Source organism: Cyrtonyx montezumae, unplaced genomic scaffold, assembly GCF_038088225.1.
Source record: "Cyrtonyx montezumae isolate F1298 unplaced genomic scaffold, pur_monq_1.0 scaffold_2, whole genome shotgun sequence".
Classification (NCBI taxonomy): domain Eukaryota; kingdom Metazoa; phylum Chordata; class Aves; order Galliformes; family Odontophoridae; genus Cyrtonyx; species Cyrtonyx montezumae.
The window spans coordinates 16,252,794-16,278,392 of NW_027071936.1; the positions used below are offsets into that span (position 1 = coordinate 16,252,794).

General features: G+C 43.9%; 1 protein-coding gene across 2 annotated transcripts in view; it reads left to right on the forward strand.

Moving 5' to 3' along the window:
* GRID2 (glutamate ionotropic receptor delta type subunit 2) overlaps positions 1-25,599 on the forward strand; it is a 637,449-nt gene that overhangs the window by 518,959 nt on the left and 92,891 nt on the right. For both annotated transcript variants that reach the window (XM_065736492.1, XM_065736493.1), the window contains 2 exons: positions 3,595-3,792; positions 11,246-11,558. In XM_065736492.1, the coding sequence (XP_065592564.1) occupies positions 3,595-3,792; positions 11,246-11,558 (511 nt within the window). The remainder of the gene's footprint in view (positions 1-3,594; positions 3,793-11,245; positions 11,559-25,599) is intronic.

Here is a 25,599-nt window from a genome sequence, read left to right on the forward strand (position 1 = left end):
TTGTTGACCCTTAGCCACCCGTTCAGCCGGGCACGTTTGCGCTGCAGGGCAATTGTTGCTGCTCACGGAATGCTTGGGAAGTGTGGCTTTTAAGCAGAAAGAGGTTCTCGTGCCGATTGCAATCTTCCGGGTGTTCTAAGAGAAAGGGTGGTGAACTACACGTCTGTACCATGTCTTGAACTATTATGTGAATTCTTTATAGGCAGAGGCTCTTACGTAACCGCAGGATGCATTATAATATAGCTCTCAGCCAGTGAATTTGTTTTTACTGCTCATTTTCTTATTTGTGTCTCTGAGCCAGTTGCGTGAATGCCAGCACGGTGCTGTTCAAATGTGCTCTGAAACGCTCCCGGCCTCCGTACAAATTCCTGTCTTATAATTGTAATGGTTCTGAAAGAGCTATTGGGTGCATTAAATTATTTTGAATCAAAATCAATAGATGGAGCTTGGCTGCATCCTGACGAAGCATTGCTCTAGGTGGCGTCGAGAGAAGCCTTAGTTCTGCAGCAATAGGAGAGGATAGCAGAAGGGCGGCGAGGTGGCCGACGTGGTAAAAATGTGACTGGTCCAAATAGAGCTATAAATTCAGAAGACAAAGTTTGAATTTGGGGAAATAAAAAGCCTGCGGTAATGCGCTTTAGATTCCCTGGAGTGAATGAACTCGTATCTCATCCAAGAACCTTAAGAAAACGGTCATTTTAAGAACGATTGTAAGTAGGCGGGTAAAGAGAGGGGCAAGTCAAGGCTGAAGTTCCATGTCATTCCTCGAACATTGTTTTATGTTGTAGATGAAAGGAGTTTCCTGTTAGGACTACTTTACAGTTTGTTTGAAAAGCGGAGGACCCGAGAACGGCGCGTGTAGCGCCGGTATTGAGACGTTGCCTATTGGCAATACGGGCTGCTGGATGGGAAGAGTACTGTGAATTTATGGGGCCTGAAACCTTCATCTTTGTTTTGGCGTTATTAACGGGTGGGGATCGTATCATGTTTTCCAGCAGCTTTTATAACCTGTGCTAGCCGGGGAATGGCTGTAATCAGGAAAATGAAATGTTTCATTTTAGTTGTGGTTATTGGTTGTACTGTGAAGTAACGTGCATTGCTGTTCAGTTTAAAAAAAACGGTCTGCTGCGCTGTTCCTAGCCACGCCCTATCCCCAAAATACCGGTTGGTCGTGCTGCTGAGGGAATTAAATATTTGGGGCTACTCGATTTAGTGAAATCATCTGGGAAAGAAATACCAAATAGCTAATAATTTAATGTGGGAGGTTTTTTTTTTAGGAGTAGAGATAAAAGAATAGCAAAGAGTTAGATGTCAAAAGCCTATGGTGTTTGAAAATATTTCAGCAGTGGTTAATAAGTAAGGATGCACCTCTTAATATCACTTCTACCCTCTCTCTTTGGTCAGCTTGTAGCCAGCAGAAAGTGAGAGGAGGGTCTCACGATTAGAGTGATTTTTCACTTCTGGGAGCAGTTCTTTAGCATTAGCGGGTAACGGATGTTTTAAGTGTCTGAGCACGTATTGACTTGTCGTGGCTGCAGCGCTCCGTTTGGGCTATGGAAATCGTTTCATGGTCATTGTTCCTGTTCCTCGAGTCAGCGCTGAAAGCCGACTGACAGTCTTGCCCACACCTGCGCTACATTTCTTGCATTGTTTTTTTTCCCTTTCTCCGTTCGCTAACTTGTGCGGGAGAAAAAGGGAAGCGGTAGTGAAAGTAGTATTCCATTGATAGAATAGTATAGAAGTGAAGTCTCACGACATGGCTCTTTCTGAAATGTTTTAGGAGTAGATGCTATGGTCATCTTCCTATGTTTGCTGAGCTCCGTCTAAGGGTACAGTCACCTAGGTTTGTAGCCATCTTCCAAACATATAGTACTAACTGGTAAAGCCATCGAGCCACGGCCGGAGCCGAACCCCCACGCACCTCACCACTCGCAGCGGAGACAGGTTTCTCTGATGTGCGCAGACCCTGGCTTTTCCTTCATTTTGCCTATAGCTTTCACCCTAGGAATTTCTTTTTGCCCTAGTTAGGGGAAGAAAGGGTACAGTCCAGTCGTCAATTAATCCCTCACGGTTTGGTCTGCTTAAATATTTTCCTCTTTCGAGTACATTCTCCTTTTTTTTGTTTCTGTTTTCATATCATTATTGTTACCATCGCAGTCCTTTCTTTAAGTGAGTACAACAGAGCAGCACGACACTGTTCAGTCTGGGAGAAGGGAGCTAGCTCCTGCTCGTGCACGTCGTAATGCAGTTCGTGCTCTTAAACTATGTCCTGAAATATAGCTTATTTCTGGCCCGTTGTTATTGTGGTAATGAATTAGCAAACAGAAATTCCTTTGGTAGCTTGCCCTCAGGTGTCCCCCCCTCTAGTCTGGCTATGGTTTTGGGGCCCTTTGTTTTTAGCTCATTTTCTGGAAGACCTTTTCTTTTTCTGAATACTTCTGTCTTCCTTTTCTTCAGCGATTGACAGTGGTGGCACAATAGGAAAGTAAGAACGGCATTAGAAGTGGCAAAACCGCTTCTAGAGACACAGTTACAGGCTCGAGCACCAGCGTGTGCTCCCGAGTAGCAGAAGAGGGGGGAGAGAACAGTAGGGAACGGGCTCAGAGGAAATGAGTAAAAACTTGAGTAAAAGAAGAGACCTATCCTCTCCAACAAGCATTTATGTTACGGTTGCAAAATAAGAAGGGTGATGGAAGGAAAGGGGCAAGCGGGTAGGGAAAGAAAGAAAATTATTTAAACTTAACCTTAACCATCTATTTAGGGGAACAATATGAGGAAGATTACTTTTGTAAAATGAAAACAAAACAAAAAAAACACAGGGTGGAAGATTGGCCTCAAAAGGAAGTAACTCAGAGTCATGTTCTTAAGTAAGCTGACAATCCAATCCCTCTTATCAAGGTGAACTGAATTTTTTTTTTAAGCCTTTTGGAATAGCGGTCTTCCCCTATTCTTAGATGAACTCCAGGCCCCCACTCAGTTGTTGCTGAGGTAAATAAACAGACGATCCTCGGAGAAGAGCGTTCAGGATTAAAAAGAAGTCTACCCATTAATAGTCACACCTGCAGCATAGGTAGAAAGAGTTGAGCAACCTGCAGCATAGTAGAAAGAGTTGAGCAATGCTAGCAAATGTCTCTGCTGCAGCTTAGCACACATTGCTATGTTTTTATTCCCTAGCACTAGGATAATTGGAGCAATCATTGCATTTCTGAGACGTTACGCCTTCCTTGCCAGAAGGAAGCGGTAGCGTGACAGAATCCTCCGCATTGACAGACAGATATATCAGCAGACACACGTCAGGCCGAGTGTAGGTGCAGACCTAAGGCATCGCTGCAAAGCATCTAGGTTGTCACGGCACAACAGATTCACTTGTATACTCTACATCCCAGATAATTTCGCACCCCGAGCTTGAAGCAGTTCCATTTGAGTTAAAACAATATCCTTCTGTGAGGTGCTAAAGGTAATGCTAATCCTTTTAGTGGGATACGCTGTGTAAAAATTTTAAAGACTTGATGGTTTAAGAAAAAGTGCCTTGCTTCGGTGAGCCCTTGCCTAACTGACTCAGTGGCTCCATTTCTTTTCCTCCCTCCTCTTTAGGAAGACCCCTTTGTCATGGTCTCTGAAAACGTTCTGGGAAAACCCAAGAAGTATCAGGGCTTCTCTATAGACGTGCTGGAAGCTTTGGCCACTTACCTTGGCTTTAAGTATGAAATCTACATTGCACCGGATCACAAATACGGGAGCCCTCAGGATGACGGGTCGTGGAATGGACTAATAGGAGAACTGGTGTTTAAGGTAAAGCTGTTAATAAGTTCACCTAATAACATCACTTCCATTTAAGTAAGCCATGCTCTATTAAAGCTTTGTTAGCTATTAAGCTTAACGAAACTTTGGTCCCATTTGCTCATTATTTGTGCTAATAGCATCCAACGTGGCACCAGGCTTTTTTCTGTCACCGGATGCACTAACTAGGTGGCAGGGGTTTTTTTTTTTTACACAGTCAATCAGTAAGCAACCTCAACGCAGCCAGTTAACAGGATATGCAGCCTCCCAATTCATTTGGTGAAACCCGACACAAAACCGACACAAAACTGCAGAAGAGGCGGGTCTGAGGAAAGCTCACCTTGCAGTTAGCGATCCTACGCAGCGCTTCAAAAAAGTGGGTTGCTTGTAAAGTATGCCATCAGCTGAGATGCTTTGCCCTTAAAACCTACATAGATGATTTCAGAATGGTATACCCTTGCCTGTGTGAAGTTAGTAACATTACTACTTTGAGGCCCAGCTCCAGCCTGCATTCCGCATCCTCAACCTGCCTTAAATGTAACCCAGAGAAGAGTAGGTAACAGGGATACAAGAGACCACTCAACTCCGCCACAGCCTGTCCAAAGACACTCTTCCTTTGGTAACCTTCTCCAAATGCACGTGGGACAACCATCCTGGAGGTCAAATGTCACGCACAAAACCCAGCTAAAGAGGAGAGTCAGGCCCCAGCCAGCATTGGTTACCTCCTGGCATTCACCTTACCTGCAGTGCTTATCATCAGCTACTGCTAGCAATCGTGCGGCATCACCCAGAAGACAAAGCCTGCAACCTTCAGTTGTCTCAAGTTCAAGGCATCGCTGAGATACGTGAATGAAGCAGAGAGCCATGCACCAAAACCTGAAGACATTTTCTCACTCTAGCCAGGGAGAAATTCTTCCACTCGGTCATTTTGAGAAGAAGAAGGGGCACAGTTCTTTGAGACTTTCCCAAGCCCAGCATCATCTCCAGAGGATATCTACACAAGTTAAAGGCCAACACATTACACCACCCAGCCTGGGACTCAGCACCACCAAGATGATGCCACCACTGTACACATGCCCCACCTAGCTCCAAGGTACACACCACTCCATAAGAGGTTCCCCCCCCCACCCACCCGGGCACGGGGGGAGCCTCCTGCTTTAGAGGTTTCCCCCCCCCACCCACCCGGGCACGGGGGGAGCCTCCTGCTTTAGAGGTTTCCCCCCCCCACCCACCCGGGCACGGGGGGAGCCTCCTGCTTTAGAGGTTCCCCCCCAACCCACCCACCCAGGCACGGGGGGAGCCTCCTGCTTTAGAGGTTCCCCCCCCACCCACCCACCCAGGCACGGGGGGAGCCTCCTGCTTTAGAGGTTCCCCCCCCCCACCCACCCAGGCACGGGGGGAGCCTCCTGCTTTAGAGGTTCCCCCCCCCCCACCCACCCAGGCACGGGGGGAGCCTCCTGCTTTAGAGGCTCCCCCCAGACCCCATAGGTAACCTTCCAACCAGCAAGGGCTCCTGCCACAGCAGCCACCCACATGGCAGAAAGACAAACCCACCCTCCCCACCAAAAAAAAAAAAATATCTCTTTAGAGATAGTGCAGAATCTAGGCTCTAGCAACAAACAAAATTGGAAAAAACCAGGCTAAACCAACACCCAAAAAATACTGCAATACTCAACCAAAGAAACATAACCAAATACCACACTGCTACACCAGATAGAACCTCACCAAAACAAACTTACCAAAAAACCCATCACCAAGAGGTCAAGAAACAAAACAATCCCCCACCCAACAAGGATAGCCCCACTGTTTTGTACCACATTAACAACAATTACAAACAACAGTCATCAGCTACCCATTTTACCACTTAAAGACACACCTGACACAAGAATCACTAAAAACAAAAGCCAAAAAAATTAATATTTCAGACTATCTATAGCACACTATTCTCCATCCACCCAGGAAAAGAAAATGTAAACAAATACCTCAACACATTCTGCCACCTCCAACAGCTCCTTGACACTCACTGCTTGGACTGATAACACCCCACAGAAGCTGAAAAAAAAAACCACAAAGCCCATACCATGTGCTCTATACTGTCAAAACAACACCTCTTAACACAAAAGCACCAGAAAAAAAACAAAGCCCACCAGCCCCAAGAACACTGGGAACCTTGCACTAACCTTCTCAAAAAATTCCTTTTCTGACTTACTTAAAATAATCTTGACTCTGCAGTAATCCACCTAAAATAAAAACAGATAAAAACAATAGTTTTAAACATAGCCCCGAACACCAATACAATCATGCAAATGCTTCAGACACATCACCCCAGGGCCACACTTTACTTCCCAGAGTTAAACAACCCTTCGCAGCCTTCTACCAAAGGGGTACGCTTACCAGCACCACTAATAATTCACATTGAAGGCTCAGCTGCTGCTCTCACTAACCCTGAAATAATATTAAGTCTCTATAAACAGACTCCAGGCTGGTGCTTCCATTACATTTAAGCATCCGCTTGTACTCCACTTCCACACACAAACATACAAATAGGCAGGACTGATAGCCCAAGAGCACAACAATGCCCCTACGATGCAAGTATTACTGGAAGAAAACTAACCATTAGAAAAAAGGTAAAATCAAAAGCAACTTCCAGCCGTGGCAGGTGGACCTACGACACATAACCCCATCAGACACCAAAGCAGCCCACACCATAAAACAAATAATATATATTAAAAACAATTCAGATACAAACTCAAAATCAACTTCCCACCATTATCTCCAGTTTACCAGATCCTCCAGCCAAGACAAATCTCTACCATGTTCGGCTGCAGCCCTCACCCTGAAAACAAAAAAAACAACAGCATAAAAAAAAAAAATCAAAGACAAGTTGCCACCATAGCCCCCACTTCAGCAGTCCCTCACACCGCATCCCACCTCTGGCAGGGCCGGCACTGCAGCGCAGGACAGGATCCCATCTTGCTCTGCTGCAGCTGACCCTCCAATAAAAACAACAAAAAGAACAAAAAAAAAACAACTTCGCACCACAAACTCCACTTTAACAGCCCACTCACACCGCATCTCACCTCCAGCCACTCCATAGAGGATCTACAGAACACGCTATCTGGCTCTAATGCAGCCCACACCCTGTAAAGGGAAGACAAAAAACAGGAAAAACAAACTAAAGGTAACTTCCCACCACTGCCTCCAATTCACCAGTTCCTACAATCCTGCCAGGACTCACCTACAACACTGGTCCCCATCTTACTCCAATGCAGCCCTTTAACCTGCAAATAAAAAAAAACCTCAAGTAAAAAAAAAATATAGGCAAATACACAACATGGCCTCAAACTCAACAGTCTCTCAAGCCACACCTCTCACCTCCAGCCACGGTACGGCTGCTCCACAGGACACGGCCCCATCTGCTCCACCGCAGTACTCAGCCTAAAAAAAAAAAAAAAAAAAAACAAAAACAACTTCCCACCAAGGCCTCCAATTTAACACTCCACTAACACCACATCTCACCCCCAGTGATGTTTGAGCTTTAAGCTCCTCTGTGGCACATAACCCGATCTCTCACCACTACAACCCTCACCCTGAAAATACAGGAAAACAAAACTAGAAGAAAAAAAAAAAACACACATACCTTCCCACCATGGCCTCCAGCTTAACAGTTGCTCCAGCCATGCCAGGGCCGCTCTACAAAACACATTTCTCTCATTCTTCTGCACCCCTCATCCTGCAAATAAGAAATGAACAGAAAAAAGATGAATTGCAAAGGTACGTTCCCACCACTGCTGCCAATTTACCAGTCCCGCATAACAAATCTTACCTCCAACCGTGGTCGCTTTTCAAGACACGGCCCCATCTCGCTTGGCTGCAGCCCACACCCTACAAAGACAAAATTAACAGAAAAATAGTGATTTCAAAGACAATTTCCCACCACAGCCTCCAATTTAATACTTTCTCACGCTACATCTCACCTCCAGCAACACCAGGACTGCTTTACAGGAAACTATCCCACGTTGCTTACCTCCATCACTACAACCAGGAAGGTCTGCAAGAACCACACACCTCCGAACTTTGCTTCTCCTAAATAAATAAATAAGCAGAGTTGCAGCCTGACAATAGCAGTACTCCACCATCTCTACAAAAAAAGCCAGGAACCCGACACTCAGAAGAACAAGATGGGAGCCCAGAAACCTTTCTCCACGAGCAAAGCAAGCCAAAAAGCAGCCCTCGCATCCCCAAAACCTCCCAGCACCCTCTAGTTGCTCCTAGGGCCCCCTGGCAGGGTTTAAAAGGCTTCAGAGCCGGCCCTGCCCTGAGATCCCAACAAGCTACAGCTGTGCCAGGGCACTCCCAGCCCCACGGCATGTGGGTGCGATTGCTTCATTAGCACAGCCGCTGCTCGTTAGGGCCAGTACCGGGCACTGACAGCTACCCCGAGTCCCTTCCCTAGGGCTTCGGCTCACCCAGATGACGTAGTACCCATAAATGTCCCCGTAGACATCCCACTGCAAGCCCAGATGGCCACAAGATGGCCACAAAGGTCAACTCACCCTGCGGAAGACAGTAGCAGGGGCACGTGAAAGGATGCGGGATGAAGCACGCGAAGGGGGCTTGAAGGATTTCAGGGTGGTACCACGCGGAGCCAGGAGCAGCGCTCATTCATCCTCACTGAACATTGAGTATCATATTACAAATAAATATAACCAAAATTACACATACCATTTTTTACGCCTGCACTTTACATCCTATTGTCTGTACTCACTCCTTCGTGCAGACAGAAAAAAAGGGCTAGGCAGACTACTCCGCTTCGCTTCCATAGATCCAAAATGTGCTAAAACACACTACTGAAGCAGGACGATTTCGTCACTGAAAAAACCAAGAGGATAGTTTCACATGTTCAAAATTCAGATTGACAGCGCTGTATCTAAATATTGACATAATGGTACACATTCACTTTTCCCTCTCGGAAGCGCTAACTGAACCTTGAATCCTTCAAACTGACATCTGTCTTCACCGATCCAATTTGACGTGTTAATGACAAGCATTTAATATTATCCATCTTCAAATCTCATACGCAGTGACAGATTCTGCACCTAATGAGGAAAGCTCACCTTCAGCGGATCAACGGAGTTAAGCCTTAGTGCGGTTCTGCACTAAACGTACCGGTTTCTGCTAATCTAGGTTTGGAATTCGATTTGGTAACCGAGGAACGGCACTTGTCACAGTTCGGTTTAATCATCATTGCTTTGTAGAGCAAGGGCCAAACACAAGGGTACCGAGAAATCAGGACCGATCTGTCTCCCTCTCATTTTCTCCATCGCTAGCCATTTTTTATCTCAAGGCATCATTATAACACGATCGCTGCCACCTTAACAATAAGAAAATAAAAAATTTCCATTAGGACAAGGTCATTCCTTTCTCATAGCTACCTGATATCCAAACTGGAACTGGAACACCGTGGAAGGTGAAAAGACCGCATCTCAGGGATGCAAAATACAAGCGGCGTTTCCATACGTATCACACGCCGTGCCCTTCAGCGTTCTGCACAAAGAAGTGCGCTCCTCTTCACAAAATAAAAAAATGAAAATGTTAATCCTCACAGTTTTTTCATCCCTGAAAGCATCTTTACTTACAACGGATTTCATGGAAGGATCTCAAAACATCTTCCAAATACAACTTGAACGGTACCTCGCAATAACCGAGCGCAACAGTGAAGTAACTCAGTAATATGTGAAGTTAAATAGCAGGGCTTACGTCTATCGCTTCACAGTTCCGCGTGCCATCCCGTCACCCACTTCACGTTTTAAGATACGTTCGAGAAAAAATAGCCTGCGCTACCAAGTACTACTTTGGTGCACGGTGGTTATTGTTACAGAGTGCTGGACTGTTAGACTTGGAAAATATTTGGAATATACGTTTACGTTCTCTACCGTGGAAAACATTTCAGATGACATCTGCTTAACATGTGGCTCAGTTGAGCCGGGCCTGAACTCTCGAGACATACTGTGAACGGTTCAAATCATGTCCTTTTTAATTAAAGGAGCCACGCTTGCAGCCTTGTACGTCTACATAGCTTCGCTTGCGATCCTAGAAAATGTAAACTGAAAACTAAGGGTGACGGACGCACCTATTCGCTGTTTATAAATAGGCAAATGTTTACAAACGGCTTATTGCCTAAACCGTCAGGCCCCTAGCTACTTGCCGCCATCCCCCGAGACGCTGAAAATTTAATGTGAAGGACATCCTATAAACCAAAGACTTCAATGCACTGCGATTAAACATACATCTGTACCGTGGGTAACAGCGCGTCTCACAGACCATCTTTTGCAGATGACTTGCAGATTTCGTTCTAATCGGCCTCAGGTCCGTAACTTGTCGCTTAATGTTTAGCGTTTCGTAGGAGCCGGCGATCGTAGCCACCTTAGGGCGAGGAAAAAGAAACTTAGCAAGGTAAATGAAATCGACTCGGTACTGACGCTTCGATGCATTGGTGCTCTCCTCGCCTCCTTGCAAAAGACCGCACACTGCTTTAGGCAGATCAGAAATGGATTAGATGAGACCAGTGGCATCTTTAGGTATTTTAAATACTCTTTTTTCATCTGAAAATATCCAAAACAAAAAGCATCTTTCTTCACGATGGGGCGTCTTTAAGTAGTGTTACCGTGTCTGCTTTCACCCCAGTTAAGATTGTATCCCTATAAACGAAAAAGGCACCCTCGGTAGCGATGCCCGCCATCTCTAGGGACCTAATAACCAGACGCGCTGTGAATTACAATGGTCGGATCAAAAATTATTATTCATCCCATCCTAACCTGAAATGAGTTCTTTAAATTCTATAAAAAAAAAAAAAAAGGCACAAATCAGTAGCATACAGAGGAACGAGCAGAGAAGGAGCCGCACGTGCTATCTGCCATACTGACTTCGTGTGCCGCTGCCGAGGTTGCTATTTTTCAGAAGATCATATACCTGACACACCCCATGACATAAAAGATGCCCATCATAGTGCAGCAGCCCTTGATCGCGAGCATCATTGTCATCAAAGAGTTAAAAATGATGCGTCTCCGTCAGGAACAAATTCCCTCCGATCGGAAATACCGCTCGCAAAGCCGTGACGACCATTCTGGCATCGGTAATCCAAGGAAAATAATGAGAAGTAAATTTCCTTGAGCTATTACCTATGCGTGAAGTCTTTTGATGTCTTGGAAAATAATCACTAGCAAAGCTAAAGTGTCCGAGTGCACCGAGCAACGTTCACTCGCGGAGGCTAAGAGAGGTGGCGCAGCCATTCCGTTATCACAGCTCCTGCTCACCTTTCAGAGTTTGTATGAACTGTGACTAAAATGTTGGTGTTGCCATCTGCTTTTCCGTACCGACATTGTCCTCTGCCGCTCAAAGAGGAGCAAAGATCTTTTCTGCGCCTCCCGCTCACGCGTGTTATTCTCTCTTCCTCTGTCCTCAGAGAGCTGACATAGGGATCTCCGCCTTAACCATCACCCCCGACAGAGAAAATGTAGTGGACTTCACAACACGGTACATGGACTACTCGGTAGGCGTGCTACTTCGGAAGGCGGAGAAGACGGTGGACATGTTTGCCTGCTTGGCGCCGTTCGATCTCTCCCTGTGGGCATGCATAGCCGGTACCGTGCTGCTAGTGGGGCTGTTGGTGTACCTCTTGAATTGGCTCAACCCTCCACGCCTTCAGATGGGATCTATGACCTCCACGACGCTCTACAACTCCATGTGGTTTGTGTACGGATCCTTCGTGCAACAAGGTAAGAGACACGGGGAAACTGAGGTCATAGCCACACGTCTCCTATTGCCGTCCTCTTCTCGGCTACCTGCCGCCCGTGACGGACTAGGAACGCCAGCAAGCCACGTGCCACAAGTTTCCTAAAGCATGCAGCAGCTTGCCGCGTGAACCGTGAGAAGTTTTGAAGCGTGACGTGCTAGCTTGTTTTTTGTTTCTATCTACCTAGGTAGAGGAGGAATTCTTGTGCTAAAAAGAGTGTTTCTTGTCACCTTCTCAGAAATTACTTGTCCTTAATGTAAGTGCCGGGATCCAATGAAAATGTCAGAAAATGTCAGGGTTTGGATTTTGAACTAAGTTCGGACCGCTCCCCTCACCGTGCCCGATACGCTTTCCTCCTTCTCCAGCTCGATCGCGGTTTATTCCCCACATCGCTCTTAGACTCGAACGAGCTGCTCTGGCCTCCCCGGATTCTTCCATCCATCCCCGGGGCATCTAGCGTGGCCCGGTCGGCTTTTTATTTACCACTGACTCGCGGTCTGCCTCTTCTGGCAGAGATTTAATCTTGCCTCTCTACCGAATAGATTTCCGGCAAAACTCTCTTCCGGCAAAAACTCAAAATCCAATAGAATAATTTCAAATGTTCTCTTGATTTCCACCGAGCAAGGAGAAGCTATACGATACGGCTCTCCTTCAAAGGAAAAGCAGAAGGACGGTCTTGAATTGGCCAGAGGAAAAGATGACAGGAATTTAATAGCATTGATACTAAAATATAACGACCTCACAGACCAATTTAAATAAAAAGACTCAGATGACCTCAGAAATCCGTCGCAAAAGAGTAATACATCCATTTATAATGTCAGTCCGTATTGCACATTCGATTACAATATAACAAAAAACTGTATTAACTGAAGCATCCTTGTTTACTAACCATTGTGAATAACGAGCAATGAAATTAATTTTCACTGACAGGCTGACCGGCTACGGTAAAATTTTGCTTCTGTTTTCACTCACCGGCAGAAATTCATTCGGCAGAAAAATCCACAGGTTTAATTTGTTTTGAATTAGCCGATCTGCTGCTATGAATTGTCATTGGCGTACTTTAACTGTGGCAGCCGGGGGCATTTCAGATGCTCTCACGTTCAGTTAAGAAGTCTTTCAGCTACAGATGTAAAACATGGCAAGATACTCATTTCCGCCATCGAAACATACAGCCAGAGATGCCTTTGTATTTTGCGCCAAAAGCAATAAAGCTACGTGAACGGAGTTAGAGCTTCGATAACACCGGATTCTTTGTTCAGTGCTTCCGTCTGTTCTTTCTCTCCTCTGGCTAGGCACCTGGATGCAGACTTGCTACACGTCTAAAGAAAGAGCCTTTTGGTATAAAAATCAAAGTCTTCTTTACAGAATTGTATGACCTATTCCAATGGATACAGAATGAATTGGGGATTTTTCACGTGGTTCTGAAGTACTTACTATTCTGATGCTTTTAGTAGTTCGATTTGGTACGCTGCATGAGGTGGCGTGTCAGCCAGCCTATCCGGTGCACCAAACGAATTCTTTTAACAAGTTCTAACCTTTGCAGTTTGAGCTACATCGGTGCAAAACAACGGTGGCGTCGCCTGTCCGCTAGACTCAGCACGGCCGATCTGATAGGTTTTAGGGCAGGTCGATAAATTACTGCCACACTCAGCAGCACTTTTAATTGTTCGCTCAAAGATGGACTGTGAAACTGGAAATAGGATTCTGCTACTCCGGTTTACTACGGAGGCTGAAAGATTAAATTTGCCCTGCGGAACGCTTTGGGCAAAGAAAGATTAGAGGATGACAGAGGACGGGACTGAGGATTTGCTGCCGGCTTGTGACCTGCATACGTCCAAAGCCAAATCCTCGGGGCTAAACTTTTAAGGGTAATATTCTGTGAACTCGCTCTCTCGAGAACTTAGATGTCACCAGTTCTTATACCATTGAAATTTGGGTCTCAATTTTGCCTTTCGATTTCTTTTATTCCGTGTGGAGGGGAATGGGAGCGATTGCACAGTCTAGGTACCCTTGCAGAAACTCGGGAAATAAGTAGGTATATTTTCCTTCAGCTTGTCGTTTTAATTTTGTATTTTTTCATTGCAGACATCTGTGTGTTTGCATTTACACCTTTTGGTTTTCTAACCTGTCAGATGCACATTAGTTTTGATTCAAAGAAACGGTTTTGACAGCAGAGCGGAAATCCAGTAGCCTCGATTCACAGGAAGAAACATAGCCAAGCATTCCTTTTTATCGTGTACTTAAGCCCTTCGTACAGTACGCTTGACAATGACAAATAATGACTTCCCCATTGGCTCTGCTTCTCGCAACCCTCTGTTATCACACGTGACGGTTAAAGGGGCACCTCTCCCGTGAGGAGAGGCTGAGCGACATGAGACCGTTTAATCTGAACAAGGGAAAGCTCAGAGGGGAATCTCATCAATGTCCATAAATATCCAAAGGGAGGGTGCGAAGTGGATGGAGCCAGGCTTTTTTCGGCGATGCCCCACGTCACGACGAGAGTCAGTGGGCGTTAACTGATGCAAAGAAAGGTCTGTGTGGATTGTGAAACCCTTTTCTACGTTATAGATGACCGAACACCGAAACACACTGACGAGAGATGATCTCCAGAGGTTACCTCCCACCTAATCCAGTCTGAGCAACGCGTCGTAACCTTGTACGACCAGACATTGCCCAGCTTTAATGAAATTCGATGTAGCTACATTTTTCTCTCTCTTCGCTCCTAGCGCTGATGCCACTCTCTCAAATTTTGTCCTCGGTCAAACACGCAAATATGGAAAATCTAACGTGTGACCAGACACTGGTAAACAGATTCCAAAACGTAAACTGCGTTTACTAAAAACTAACGCAAAGACCTGCATTAAAAACTTCATGGAGATCAACTGAATCAAATGTTTCAATGGCAGAATGTTTATTTAAAATTGACGATGCCCTAATGCGCTCTTCCCGTGAAACATTTCAGAGAGAGTACTCTGCTATCGCTATTAATGGAATGAAACAAATAAACAAACACACACACAAAAAAAAAAACAAACAACCCAATTTAGGAAACAGAAATACAGGATTTAACGTCAATTGCAACTATGCTTGTACAATAGACCATTTCCTTTTGAACAGGTGAAATGCGGTATAATTTTTAGCACAAATTCACAGAGGATTGTTCCGGAAAGTTTTATTTCAAAAACCTCCTCTCAGAAGCAGTTTCAGAACACGCTAAGGACCTTACTTTATTCAACAGAATGGAACTGAACATACACGGAGTAATGAATTTGTACTGAAAATTACAATGTTTTGTCTTTAATATGAAACACACCGCAAGAAGCCTTCTTTCTCTTCCACCTCGTATCCTGCTTTGTTCATTTTACTTCAAAGTTTGCTTCAAGAGGAAATATTCCTGAATGTGACCACGATTCTAGACTATTCAGCTCGAGATGCAGAGCTGTGTTTTTCACTTGGAAACATCCTTAAGAAAAAGAGTAGGCAGATAGAGGTCTTGCTTATTTCTTTTTTTTTTTTTTTTTTTTTTTTAATTATTTTTTTAAAGCGTGTGAGAGTAGTTTGAGGGTTATTTTTTGATTTGTTTGTTTTGGTATTAAAAAAATTGACTTTAAAAAGCTTAATCGTTTGATATTTTGCAGTAACTCCAGAAATTCCTCTAATGTTTTCTAAGCGGGGTTTGACCCCAGCTTCTTAAAGTATCACTCGCAGAAGGCTTCTCCTGTTCAGAGATCTTCATATTCTCCCTTAACCTAACAAGATTTTGAATAAGCGGCGCAAAAGTGTCACTAAAGGGACACTGTTTATCCCCTTATGTTTTGAGTAATTTACAATGCTGATCACAACTGAAAGTTTTGATTGGTCACCAGCGGTGTAAGTAATGGTCAATTATATTTCAAATGCCCAGTAAATAACCAAATCTCACCGCTCGCCTCATTTAAATTACATCTCATGAAACGCAGGAAGATAGACTTCCAGTCTCAGCTCTTCAAAGTCATTATTATAGCCCACGGATGGTTACAGCCGCTTAGACTTCTCAGTCTCTCTCCTCGTACTATCACCCGAGGCACGATACACGCTTCCCAAAATGCGCTGCTGTTGCATAATAAATTACTCTGATATTATTAATATATAGAATGTTATCACGCCAGAAATAAAGAATGTACAAGTTCACTAGAGATTAACAATTTAGACTTTGCAGAGTTCATCTGTGAGGAAATGAAGAAGAATAGTACAGCCAGAAACCAAACGATTCTTGCTTTTAAAAGGAACGTAACCCACGCTGTCGCGCGCAAAGTTGTTTAGGTGCGTACCAAGCAGGCCGCTCTTGTCCCAAAAATTGAATTTTCTGCCCAGAAGTTTGCACTTCAGTTGGCGACTTAACGTGCTCAAGGTAGGGAGGAACTCACATATGAGTTACGGCTTTATTTAAAACGCTCCCTTCTGCTCAGATGAGAGCAATTTCATTTACAGACCGATGAGGCATTTTCCACTGGGGATTAGCTTAGGCACCACACGAACGTAAGCTTAAAGAGGAACCCGCGGTAGCTTTCCGTCGCTTTTCTGGTCGGTGGGGAGTCCGTCCCTCCTTCGCAACGGCCTCGCCACAGCTTTTTCCACCCGCGACGCTCTTCTGCATTCTACCAGCTAGCAAGCGATCGCCAGGAAAATCATCTGCAACGTGAAAAAGAAGAGAGTAACAAAGAGACGGCGTAGATCCTAGCGCAAGCGTCTCCCTTCTACAACCGTTGAGACTTTTTTCCTCAAATCTCTTCTACTACTAAAATGCGTAGAAAAAGAATTCATCATTGAAATTTCTTATTAGGAAAAACATCATTCCTTTCTTTTATCCTATTTAAATATTACATTATTTAGAATTAGAAATTAATATTGAAAAGAAACATAATAAGACAAATCTCTCGATCGTTCATTTTGTCAGCTTCCCAGAACGCGACTTAAAGAGATTGTCTTCACTACAGCAGCATCCTAAATTGGGAGCCATCTGCTGCCTCATTCTTATCGCTTCGCCCTCAACAGGGGACGACAGACTATAAAGCAGGACGTCACCTTTCCAGTGCCGTTGCAGCGAGCGAGAGACGGGGCCGGGTAAAAAATGTGCAATACCTCGTCTGAGAAACAAACAAAAAAAAAAACATGAGATAAACGGTAGTTCTGACTGAAGAGTTTTCTTCCCCCATGCTGGGATAGATAACTGTAAATGGGACAGAAAAAAAAAAAAAAAAACTTCTGCAAAGAAGCCGTTACAGTCGAGTGTAGTCAACCAAGAATATTCGTCGTGCATGCCTAAACATACTTGCTGGTAACACATTTTTGAGAATGAAATATGTACTTATACCTACAATAGCTTCTCCCTTTTCTCTATTCCCAAAACTGAAAACACGCTGTCTGGCGAAGACACCTTCGTAGTCATTTCTCGTGTCTGTGCGAGTCATCTTCTTCAGCAAGACACTAGACAATTTAGAACTTCAAAAGAAAAAAAAAAACACTTCAACTGGCAAACATGGACATTTGCACTCGTGGTTTAAATAAATGCAATTATAGCACTGTTTGTAGTGGAACTTAAAGGATGCGAGTTTCTGCTTCCCTTTGCTTGCCATCAACTTTGGTATTATTACCATCGGTCAATTTGACTGCTAGGGACCGCTTCGGTAACAACATTACAAGATGTACTTAAGGGGGAATTCAAAGCCACGCTTCAAAACACATTACTTAGAAACGCAATGAGAGCTTCTATATCACTTATGGTAAATTTCTGTAAAGTTAAACTTCCAGCGTGGAGAAATGCTCCGATACTAAATGGATAACTAACATCAGAGGTACAAGAACTGAATTGACGTCTGCAATTCACCTGGCCTCTGAAGGAGTCAGACACCACCCTGTGACGATGGATGCTTAGTTGTCTTGCAAGAGCAAGTCTATATGACACTGAAAAACCAAACAAGAAATACGCATATATATAAATGGATCTATAATATAGAAATCTTTTTGTAGAGGAGAGGGGATTTATAATTAAAAAAAGAGGGACAAATTAACATGCAGCCGCGCAGCAAAAGAAGGCAATGACAGTGCCTTCTACTGGGATGCAAGCGCTACGGACTGCTCGAAGATGACAAAGAAGATAGATTAGCCCGCTCCTTCCGATGACCAGCAATGGCTCGAGAGCCATACAAACTCTATCCAGAGAGATGCTGCTCCTTCAGCTGCTAACCCTGAAACGAGGAAGTAGAGGGGCCGACCGAGAGTCCGCCCCTTCCGGTTACGGACACGCATTGGTCGCATCCGAGCTCTCGGGATTAGCCACGCTTTCTCACCTGGTGATCCACTCTTGGTTCAGGCCCGGCAGTTTCTCTGCACGCAGGCATTACTGGAACTATTAGCTGTCCTTCCGCTCACGACGAGTTGTATTTTATTTTGTCTGTAGCTCTTCAGTTTCAGCCAAAGAGGACTCAGTATTCCATACGTTCATAATGTCCTCCATGACAGCCTCTTCGATAAAGCAGCACTTTAACACCTCATTAATGACATTGTTCAATTTAACATTGATTATATGTGCAGATGGCCAGTTTTCAGTCCACTGTGGACAATCCCTTTTGCCATCCGGGAAGGTACTACAGATAACGTTGTCAGCAGTCCACGGAAAGCCCGCTGCCCCATAAACCGCATGCGACGCTTTACTCATTAGCCACTTACAGATACGTAGCGGAAATTGAGTTCCGGTTATTTGAATGTTTAGAGCGTTAGTACGCAAACATTATCAACAGGGAGATTAGGGTTCAGCATCTCATGAAATCTAATCGGAAGGTGGCCAACATAAAAGGGGTTATTCGTTAAGATTGGGTGCCCATCTTCTCTGAAGCAAAAACTAGCGTACACCATCTCGATGCATTCGCATCGGCTGCAAACAGCGGCTCTGCAGAGGCGTGCAATCATTTGCGATCTTAAAAGCACGCCCCGCACCCTCAGAAAAGAGGATCCCCAGAATCTCCTAGAGATTTTTCTTTTTTTTTTCTTTACACCCGAGCATTCAGCTCCAGTCCACTTTGGATTCTATAGGTTTCTCTGTTCGGAATTATATAACGTAATTATTTAACTCGATCACCGTGAAGTAGCCAACATCCAAAAGGAAATATTTCGTTGCTGTTGCTCTGCAGTTCAAAAGGACACAGTCAAAGTTTAGCGCTGCCTAACAGAAATGTAAACGTGACAGACGCGTGTGGCTGAAACGTCACTGATAGCAGAAGCTAGCCCGCAGCGATTCGCTCTGCGACGATGCGCTTCCCTTCTCAACTTTTGCCACGCAGTCACGGTTTCGGCAGGATGAGTGGATATAAATGATTTATTGTCAGAAAGGGAATTATAAATATAGTATAACTAATATGTTATGCTAAGATCATTTTAATCAGGTAATTATTAAAAGACTGTTTGGCCTTTAAGGACATTGATTTAATGGAAATTAATTTAATGATCGAGTACCGTTTGCGTAACATTATCATTGCTAGCGATGCAGAAAATTGGAATCTCAGCTCAGCCAAAAAGAGGTTACATTTTCCATTATCACATTAAATCCCTTTCTTCTGGATTGCAGTTATTAGACCTTTATACTTTCAGTGTCTACGTAACTGCTTCGGCTTTACCTGAATATTCCTGATTCAAAACGTAAGTGGAAAATGTTCATTGCCGTACCGTTCTCGTTGTTACTCAGACTTAAAGTCCCGTTTAACGTAGCCTTAGACAAAATCCATTCAATCATCATATTGACTTGCTATTGCATCTCCTATAAAAAAAAAAATTCTCAATTGTCATTTTCTACTTACCACAGATCCGATCACTTTGTTTGGGACGAGTAGGTGTTTGTTTTCAGCTATAAAGAAGCGGCGTTATTCTAAGTAGAATCGGATAGCACGCAGTTCTGTCAAAATCCTTCTGAAGTCGCATCGTACCGGGTCGCATCACACCTTAGGAGTCATTGTAAAGCCACTCCGTCCCATTCCTTCTCTAAGCATCGAGCGCCGGAGAAAGGCCGTGTCCAGTAATTGATAACGACACTGCTAAAGCCAACCCTTGTACGTACAGCTGCCATTTACTTAAAGGGACTTCGTAGCCAGTTACCCTTCTTAATTTGTCCTTAGTTGCGCTATTGTTATAAATTATTTTTCACCTACACGCTGCCAATAACAATTATAGCATAGAAATAAAGGTCTAAAAAGAAAAATATGGAAAACAAAGGCAATTAGATGCACGTAGTATACAGCTGTGCCGATAGACTTGCACAGATTGATATTCACAGAAATTTTTAACAAAGGACGTGACTGTGACAGTTGTTGATGCATCTCAGCACTTCTGCAAGGAAGACGGGTAGCCGAGCATTTCTCCCTCCGTCACCAGAAAAAAGCCATTGAAGAAGGGACCGCGAGCCAGGCAAGTCTAGGTTTTAAATACAGAGAGAAATAATTTGACAAAAAAAGTAAAAGACAATCAAATTCCTAACTGCTTCGTAGTTCGATCCCCCTGCGTCAAGCCAACGCTAAATTGGCTGAAATGCTTTGCCGTGGTTATCGTCGTTCTTACCCTGGCTAGAAGAACATTTTCTAGCTTCAGGTGGAGGAGTTTCCGAAGAACATAGCTGAGAATCCTGTGTATCAAATGAAATATTTTGTGAGCAGTCATTCGGACAGTCCTTGGATATTTTTCTGTTTGTATGTCAAAGCCGTCCGAACAGATTTAGCAGAGAGGTACACCAGACCGGCACCCGATAGGCGACTGTGCCACCGATGCTTGCTTAACCCCAGCATCGCAGTCTCCCCGTGGATACGCGTTTCCTATGATTGAGGAAACAGAGCCGAGCAATGAGCCTTAGTATGTAAGCCAAATGAAAAAGGCACATCTGAAGAGATGCACAGTAGTCGCAAATGGAGGCTTTTCACGGGGAGATAGCAAGTCTCTTCCTCGCAGAAGACTAAACTCACCGCTTTGATTAGCGATAGAAAACCGATAACGATAGAAGTAGCGTATCAATGTCTCAATTTCGGCACCGACCAAAAAGGCTTTTTCTACGTGAACGGGCTCCCCACGGTAGCGGGGTAAATACAGTTTGGATGGGTGAGAAAAACTTGTAAAGGCTCCGTAGAAACCGAGCTCCTTTGCAAGGACAGGATAAACGTCACCGTTCCTCATTAGGGAACGGAGAAAAGTCTCTGTCAGAGATCCTTTTGCAATAGGCAGAAGCATTGACATCACGTAGACGTCAGGGGCGGAATCAGGGAGCGATCGGCTACAGCCGCGGTTTAAGCAGTCTGTCACGTTCCAAAGGGAGTGCCGGCACCTGAATATTACAATATTTGGTTTTAGGTACGTTCCCAGCACAGAAATTTTCCCAGGAAAAGCATTTCCTGTAGAGCCTTCCAAATGAAACAAAAAATAAAAATAAATACATAAATAAATAAAATAAAAATGTACATCAAAAGCTTAAGACTATTTCCTACAGGCACGCATGCAGAAAATATTGTGCAGAGCCCAGCAGCCATACGGTATAAGCAGATCATCCTTGTACAAAAGGGAACGATAAAATGAACCGCTATCTTCTCTAAGCAAAGATAAAAAATATACCTTGGAAATGACGACTGACCGGCAGTAACCTAGAGCGACAACGTAAGGAGGCGAGAACGTTCGGGCTGGAACCGGCTCATTCCCAACTTTCCCGGTACGCAGGCGACGAGAGCCTTGGTCGTGCGTATACCACCAGGGATATATAACTCCGGCTTCCAGAATTGTCGACAAGAGTCCGTATACATGTATGAATAAGATGCAGCTTCTCAAACCACTTGACAAATGGCAGATGAGTTGAAAGGATTTGAAATAAACCCGAAGGAAAAGAACGATCGTCTCAGATGCTCTCCCGGTCGTACAGAGGGGAGAAATAAATGAGATCTTGCTTTTGTGGATCGTTGCTTCCTTTCCGGGAGGGCAGCGAGGGCAGTGCTTTCCACCCAGCCGAAAGGAAACAATCTTCCAGGGAGCAGCCGTACTGAGATTAGTCAGGGGATCGTTATACTAACAATAATAAATGGAGGAGGCTAAGCGATTGATTAGTCCAGAATTAAGACATTGAGGAAAAAAATTAATCAGGGTACCAAATGTGAACGCATTATTTCATTGCCTATAGACCAGCACCAGAACTCTGAACAGTAAACAAGAATGGTAGAATTAACCGATGAATATAAATTTGTTCTTTATGATGCTACTAAAATGCGATAGGAGGACTCACGCGGTTGAAGTGCTAACACGCATACTGGAAGGTAGATGGACGAGGCAGGCAAAAGGGGAAGAAGGCGCTATATCAAAATTTATTTAGCTATTTTGGGTGATTTAAAACTTGTAAGGAACCGACTTCTTCTAGGAAAGCACGCTAATGACTGGAAGGCAAACAATTGGCTCTCCTACTACGTGTCTGGAGCGCATAAGGAAAAATGTGAGATGTAATAGGGGAATTCAATCTCGGCAGTGTACTCTAACTCGTGCACTGCCCGTGCCAAAACACCTGAAATGCACATACAGAACAGATGGGGAAAAATAAGGAACATTGGCTGCAACAAAGCTACTGCTTTCAGGGAGCAAGCATTCACAGCTGAGAACAATAGGAAGTAGAACGCTAAGATCTTAGTAAGAGCTAAAGAAACCTTAATGCTGATAGCGCATTACGAGGTGAAATTGATCGCATTCAAAATAGTTACACAAAAAAAGCCATAAATATTTCTACTCTACATTTTTGAAAAAAGCAAGTGTTGGATTTGTCTCAGATGAAATTTAAATAATCCACGTAAAGATCCACTTGGAAGGCTGTTAAATGGCAGGTGCTAAATTCAAATCAGCAAATCCAGACAAATGCCTCCCAGGTGTTTTGAAAAAATCTCGCAAAGGTACTATTCGCACTATTTGTTGATATCAGACCTGGAAGGTTGGGCGAGTTTAAGGAAGCTCACAAAGATTCTTACATAAAACTTGGAAAACAAACTAACAGAACCTTCAACTCAAGTCTTAATGTGCGCATACGACAGCGTAAAAATCTTCAAGAATATCCGCAAACATAGCAGTTCTAAAATACATCACTGTAAAGGCGCTCCGTTGCTTTACTTACGTGTGTACGTACGCCCGAAACTTTCGTTGTCCTTAAAATCTCTGAGAGAAGGAACGAGGGGACAGAGGGACCAAAGAAGCCTAAGTACGTCCACGGCATACAGGAAAACACTTTAAAAATGCGTTGCTGGGAGCTTCATGCTATCCGCACGCGAAGCCGACTCACACGAGACGAATTATTGCCGGAATCTGGTAACAAAGGACACTCAAGGACACTTTCAGTAGAGAGAAAGATAGGTTGTATTTGTCCCTTAAGCAGCATTTGATGACGTATAAGGGACTTGTGTTCAGCAAACTGTAACGCTGTTCAAGTAGGCATACGAAAATGTCTAGACTTGTATGCCGGAAACACATTAAAAAAACCTCATATTTCTAAATTGCAGCACTGTTATTAATTGGAACGGCTCCGCTACGTTATTTTGATGCTACAGAGAGGGTGAAAATATTAGCTACCCTACTTACCTCAAAATTATTTTAGGCTACACAAGTTTAAAACATTGAAACGTGTTTCACATTTAGTTCTAGAAAGCTGATACACGAGGATATCTTGACAATTAAAAGCACAAAAACCAAACAACTTTTACATTTGACAAAAACTAAAGAAATCACTTCGGGGCTTGAGTTTTGTTTCGTTGTTCTGTTAGCGGTGGGATTATCTTGTGTTCCTATTTCTTTTAAAAGGTTATCGCCCTACAAAGCCCGCTACCTCCGGTGAGACGGAGCCCAGTGCTTTCTGTTAAGAGAATAAGATCTGAGAAATTGTTTCAGGGATGAAACAAAAAATTTTAGTGGAAAGATGCTTTTCAAACAATAAAATAAATAGTTCCCCTTCGGTAAAAACAAAACGTTCGGGAGAAAGAAATGAGTAGCGTGGTGAATAAAAGCAAGAGCCGTCTCTAGAGCTTGTCTAGACTGTAAAAAGTCTGGCCGCTGCCCTGCCTCGCGCTGAGTTCTTTCCCCGCTCGCAGTGCCGTGCGATCTGCCAATATTTGCAAGGCTAAGGATCGCAGCTTCCGATTTACAAGCTCGTTTGTAAGGCATTACCAACTCAAGGATCTGTATTCTCTTGTTGAAAAATACACATAATGGCTGCTGCAGTGAATGGAAATGGCCTTCGGCACACAACGTCAAATTACAAACTCAGGTTATGATTTGCCACCTCGTAACTTAGGGAAATGAATGCACTCTGCACCATACGAGGAAGAGAGGAAAAATATGGCTGCAAAACAAAAGACAGGAAGAAAGTGTGCGATGAGACATTTTTTGAACAATCACCAAACCGCTTTTATTTCATAGCTGGTAGAAATGGATTCAGGCTTCACTGACCGCAAAGATTTTATTACCTTTTTTCCGTCCCGACTGAATAGAACCTTTACAGTTGAAGACAGAAAAGATTTTACATTATCAAGGAACTTTCTAACGGAACAATAGGAATAGCTAATGCCCCAAAAAAGGCTTTTGAAGAGCTGTGCTTTGCTCAGGTTTTTAAAATATAACAGAGCTTAGTCAAACTTTAAGTTTTGTTTCGCTTGAAAAAAATAACAAAAACTAAAATAAAATGCCTGTGCGTCTTCGTTAATAAACACTGCTCCCTCGCAGCCACGCTCTCCTAAATGCCCCTGTCACCAAGCAAACTTCAGATACACGTAGATTTAAACCGGGCGCGGCAGAACTCCGCGCTTCAAATTCGTGCGAATGGAAATTGCAGATGCACAGCTTAATTGACGCGACAGTTCTAACAAGCTAAAGGCTAAACCTCAGCCAACTCCCAGTCCTTTGCGCTTTTTTCCAAAGGCCGAAAATTCACCAAGCGCGGGCAGAAGTTTTGCAAGAAAAAGCAGAGCCAAAATCTGTCCCCAAGTAACCTGCCCTATTATTTCTTCACCTCTCTGTTTCAAGGGCCATTAAAACCCCTACTTCCTCGTTTAGTAGTATTAGAGTTTCTCAGCGCAACGGTCTCAATTAGCATCTTTCTCACAGTTCTCAAAATTCAAATAAATCCGATTCAAACTCCACACGCAGCAATTCGGGTCGCTACTGACCTGTAGCAGAGACTACGAGCTTAAATGATAGAAGTTGGACAGAGTCACAGACACGTCAGTAAGGCGACAGTTGTTGACGGCGGGTATTGGTGACAAACTGAGTTTTGTCTAGAAGAAAAATCTCACCTCCGCAATTTCTACCACACCTGTATTTCTCACAAAAAGACATTGCAGCATACGATTCCTCTAGAGTCCTTCCGGAGCCTTCTTACTCATGCCTCTCTCTTCACGTACGGATTATCTCTGGGTAAGCTCCCAGGCTGGCTCTCGACTGCCTTGAGATACCTCATCTAACCGACTTTTCCAATTTGGGATGTTCTAGGAATTTTCTGCGTGCGCACGTGTCACTGTTCTGAAAATTACGTTTAAAAAGTTGCAGTCCTTCGAACCTAAGGGAAAATAACTGACAAATAACAAATGGTTAACCACGACGACAGATCACGACAGATCACGTAGAACTACACAAGCTAGTGCTGGAGTCAAAATGGGCAAGCTTATTTACCTACAGATCAGTCGCGAGTTTCCTCAGCATTAAGAGCTCTACGCTTCCAAAAGGTTTCCTTTAGTCACGGTGAATTAAATAATAGTAATCCATAATAAATTTCTTCGTAAATATTGTGCATCCTTCCCAGGGAAGCTGTTAAATACCAATAACGGATTGGGTAGAGACCTTATCCAGGTAGGAAAGGTGCAAGACGATTAACGATTTAAAAATAGCTTCTACCTGGCCCGACTTCAAAAATCACAATTGCGGTTAACACTTCTCCGAAGAAATCTTCACCATTTTTAAGGCCCTTTGATACACATCCCTAGCTCTGACCTACGTCACTG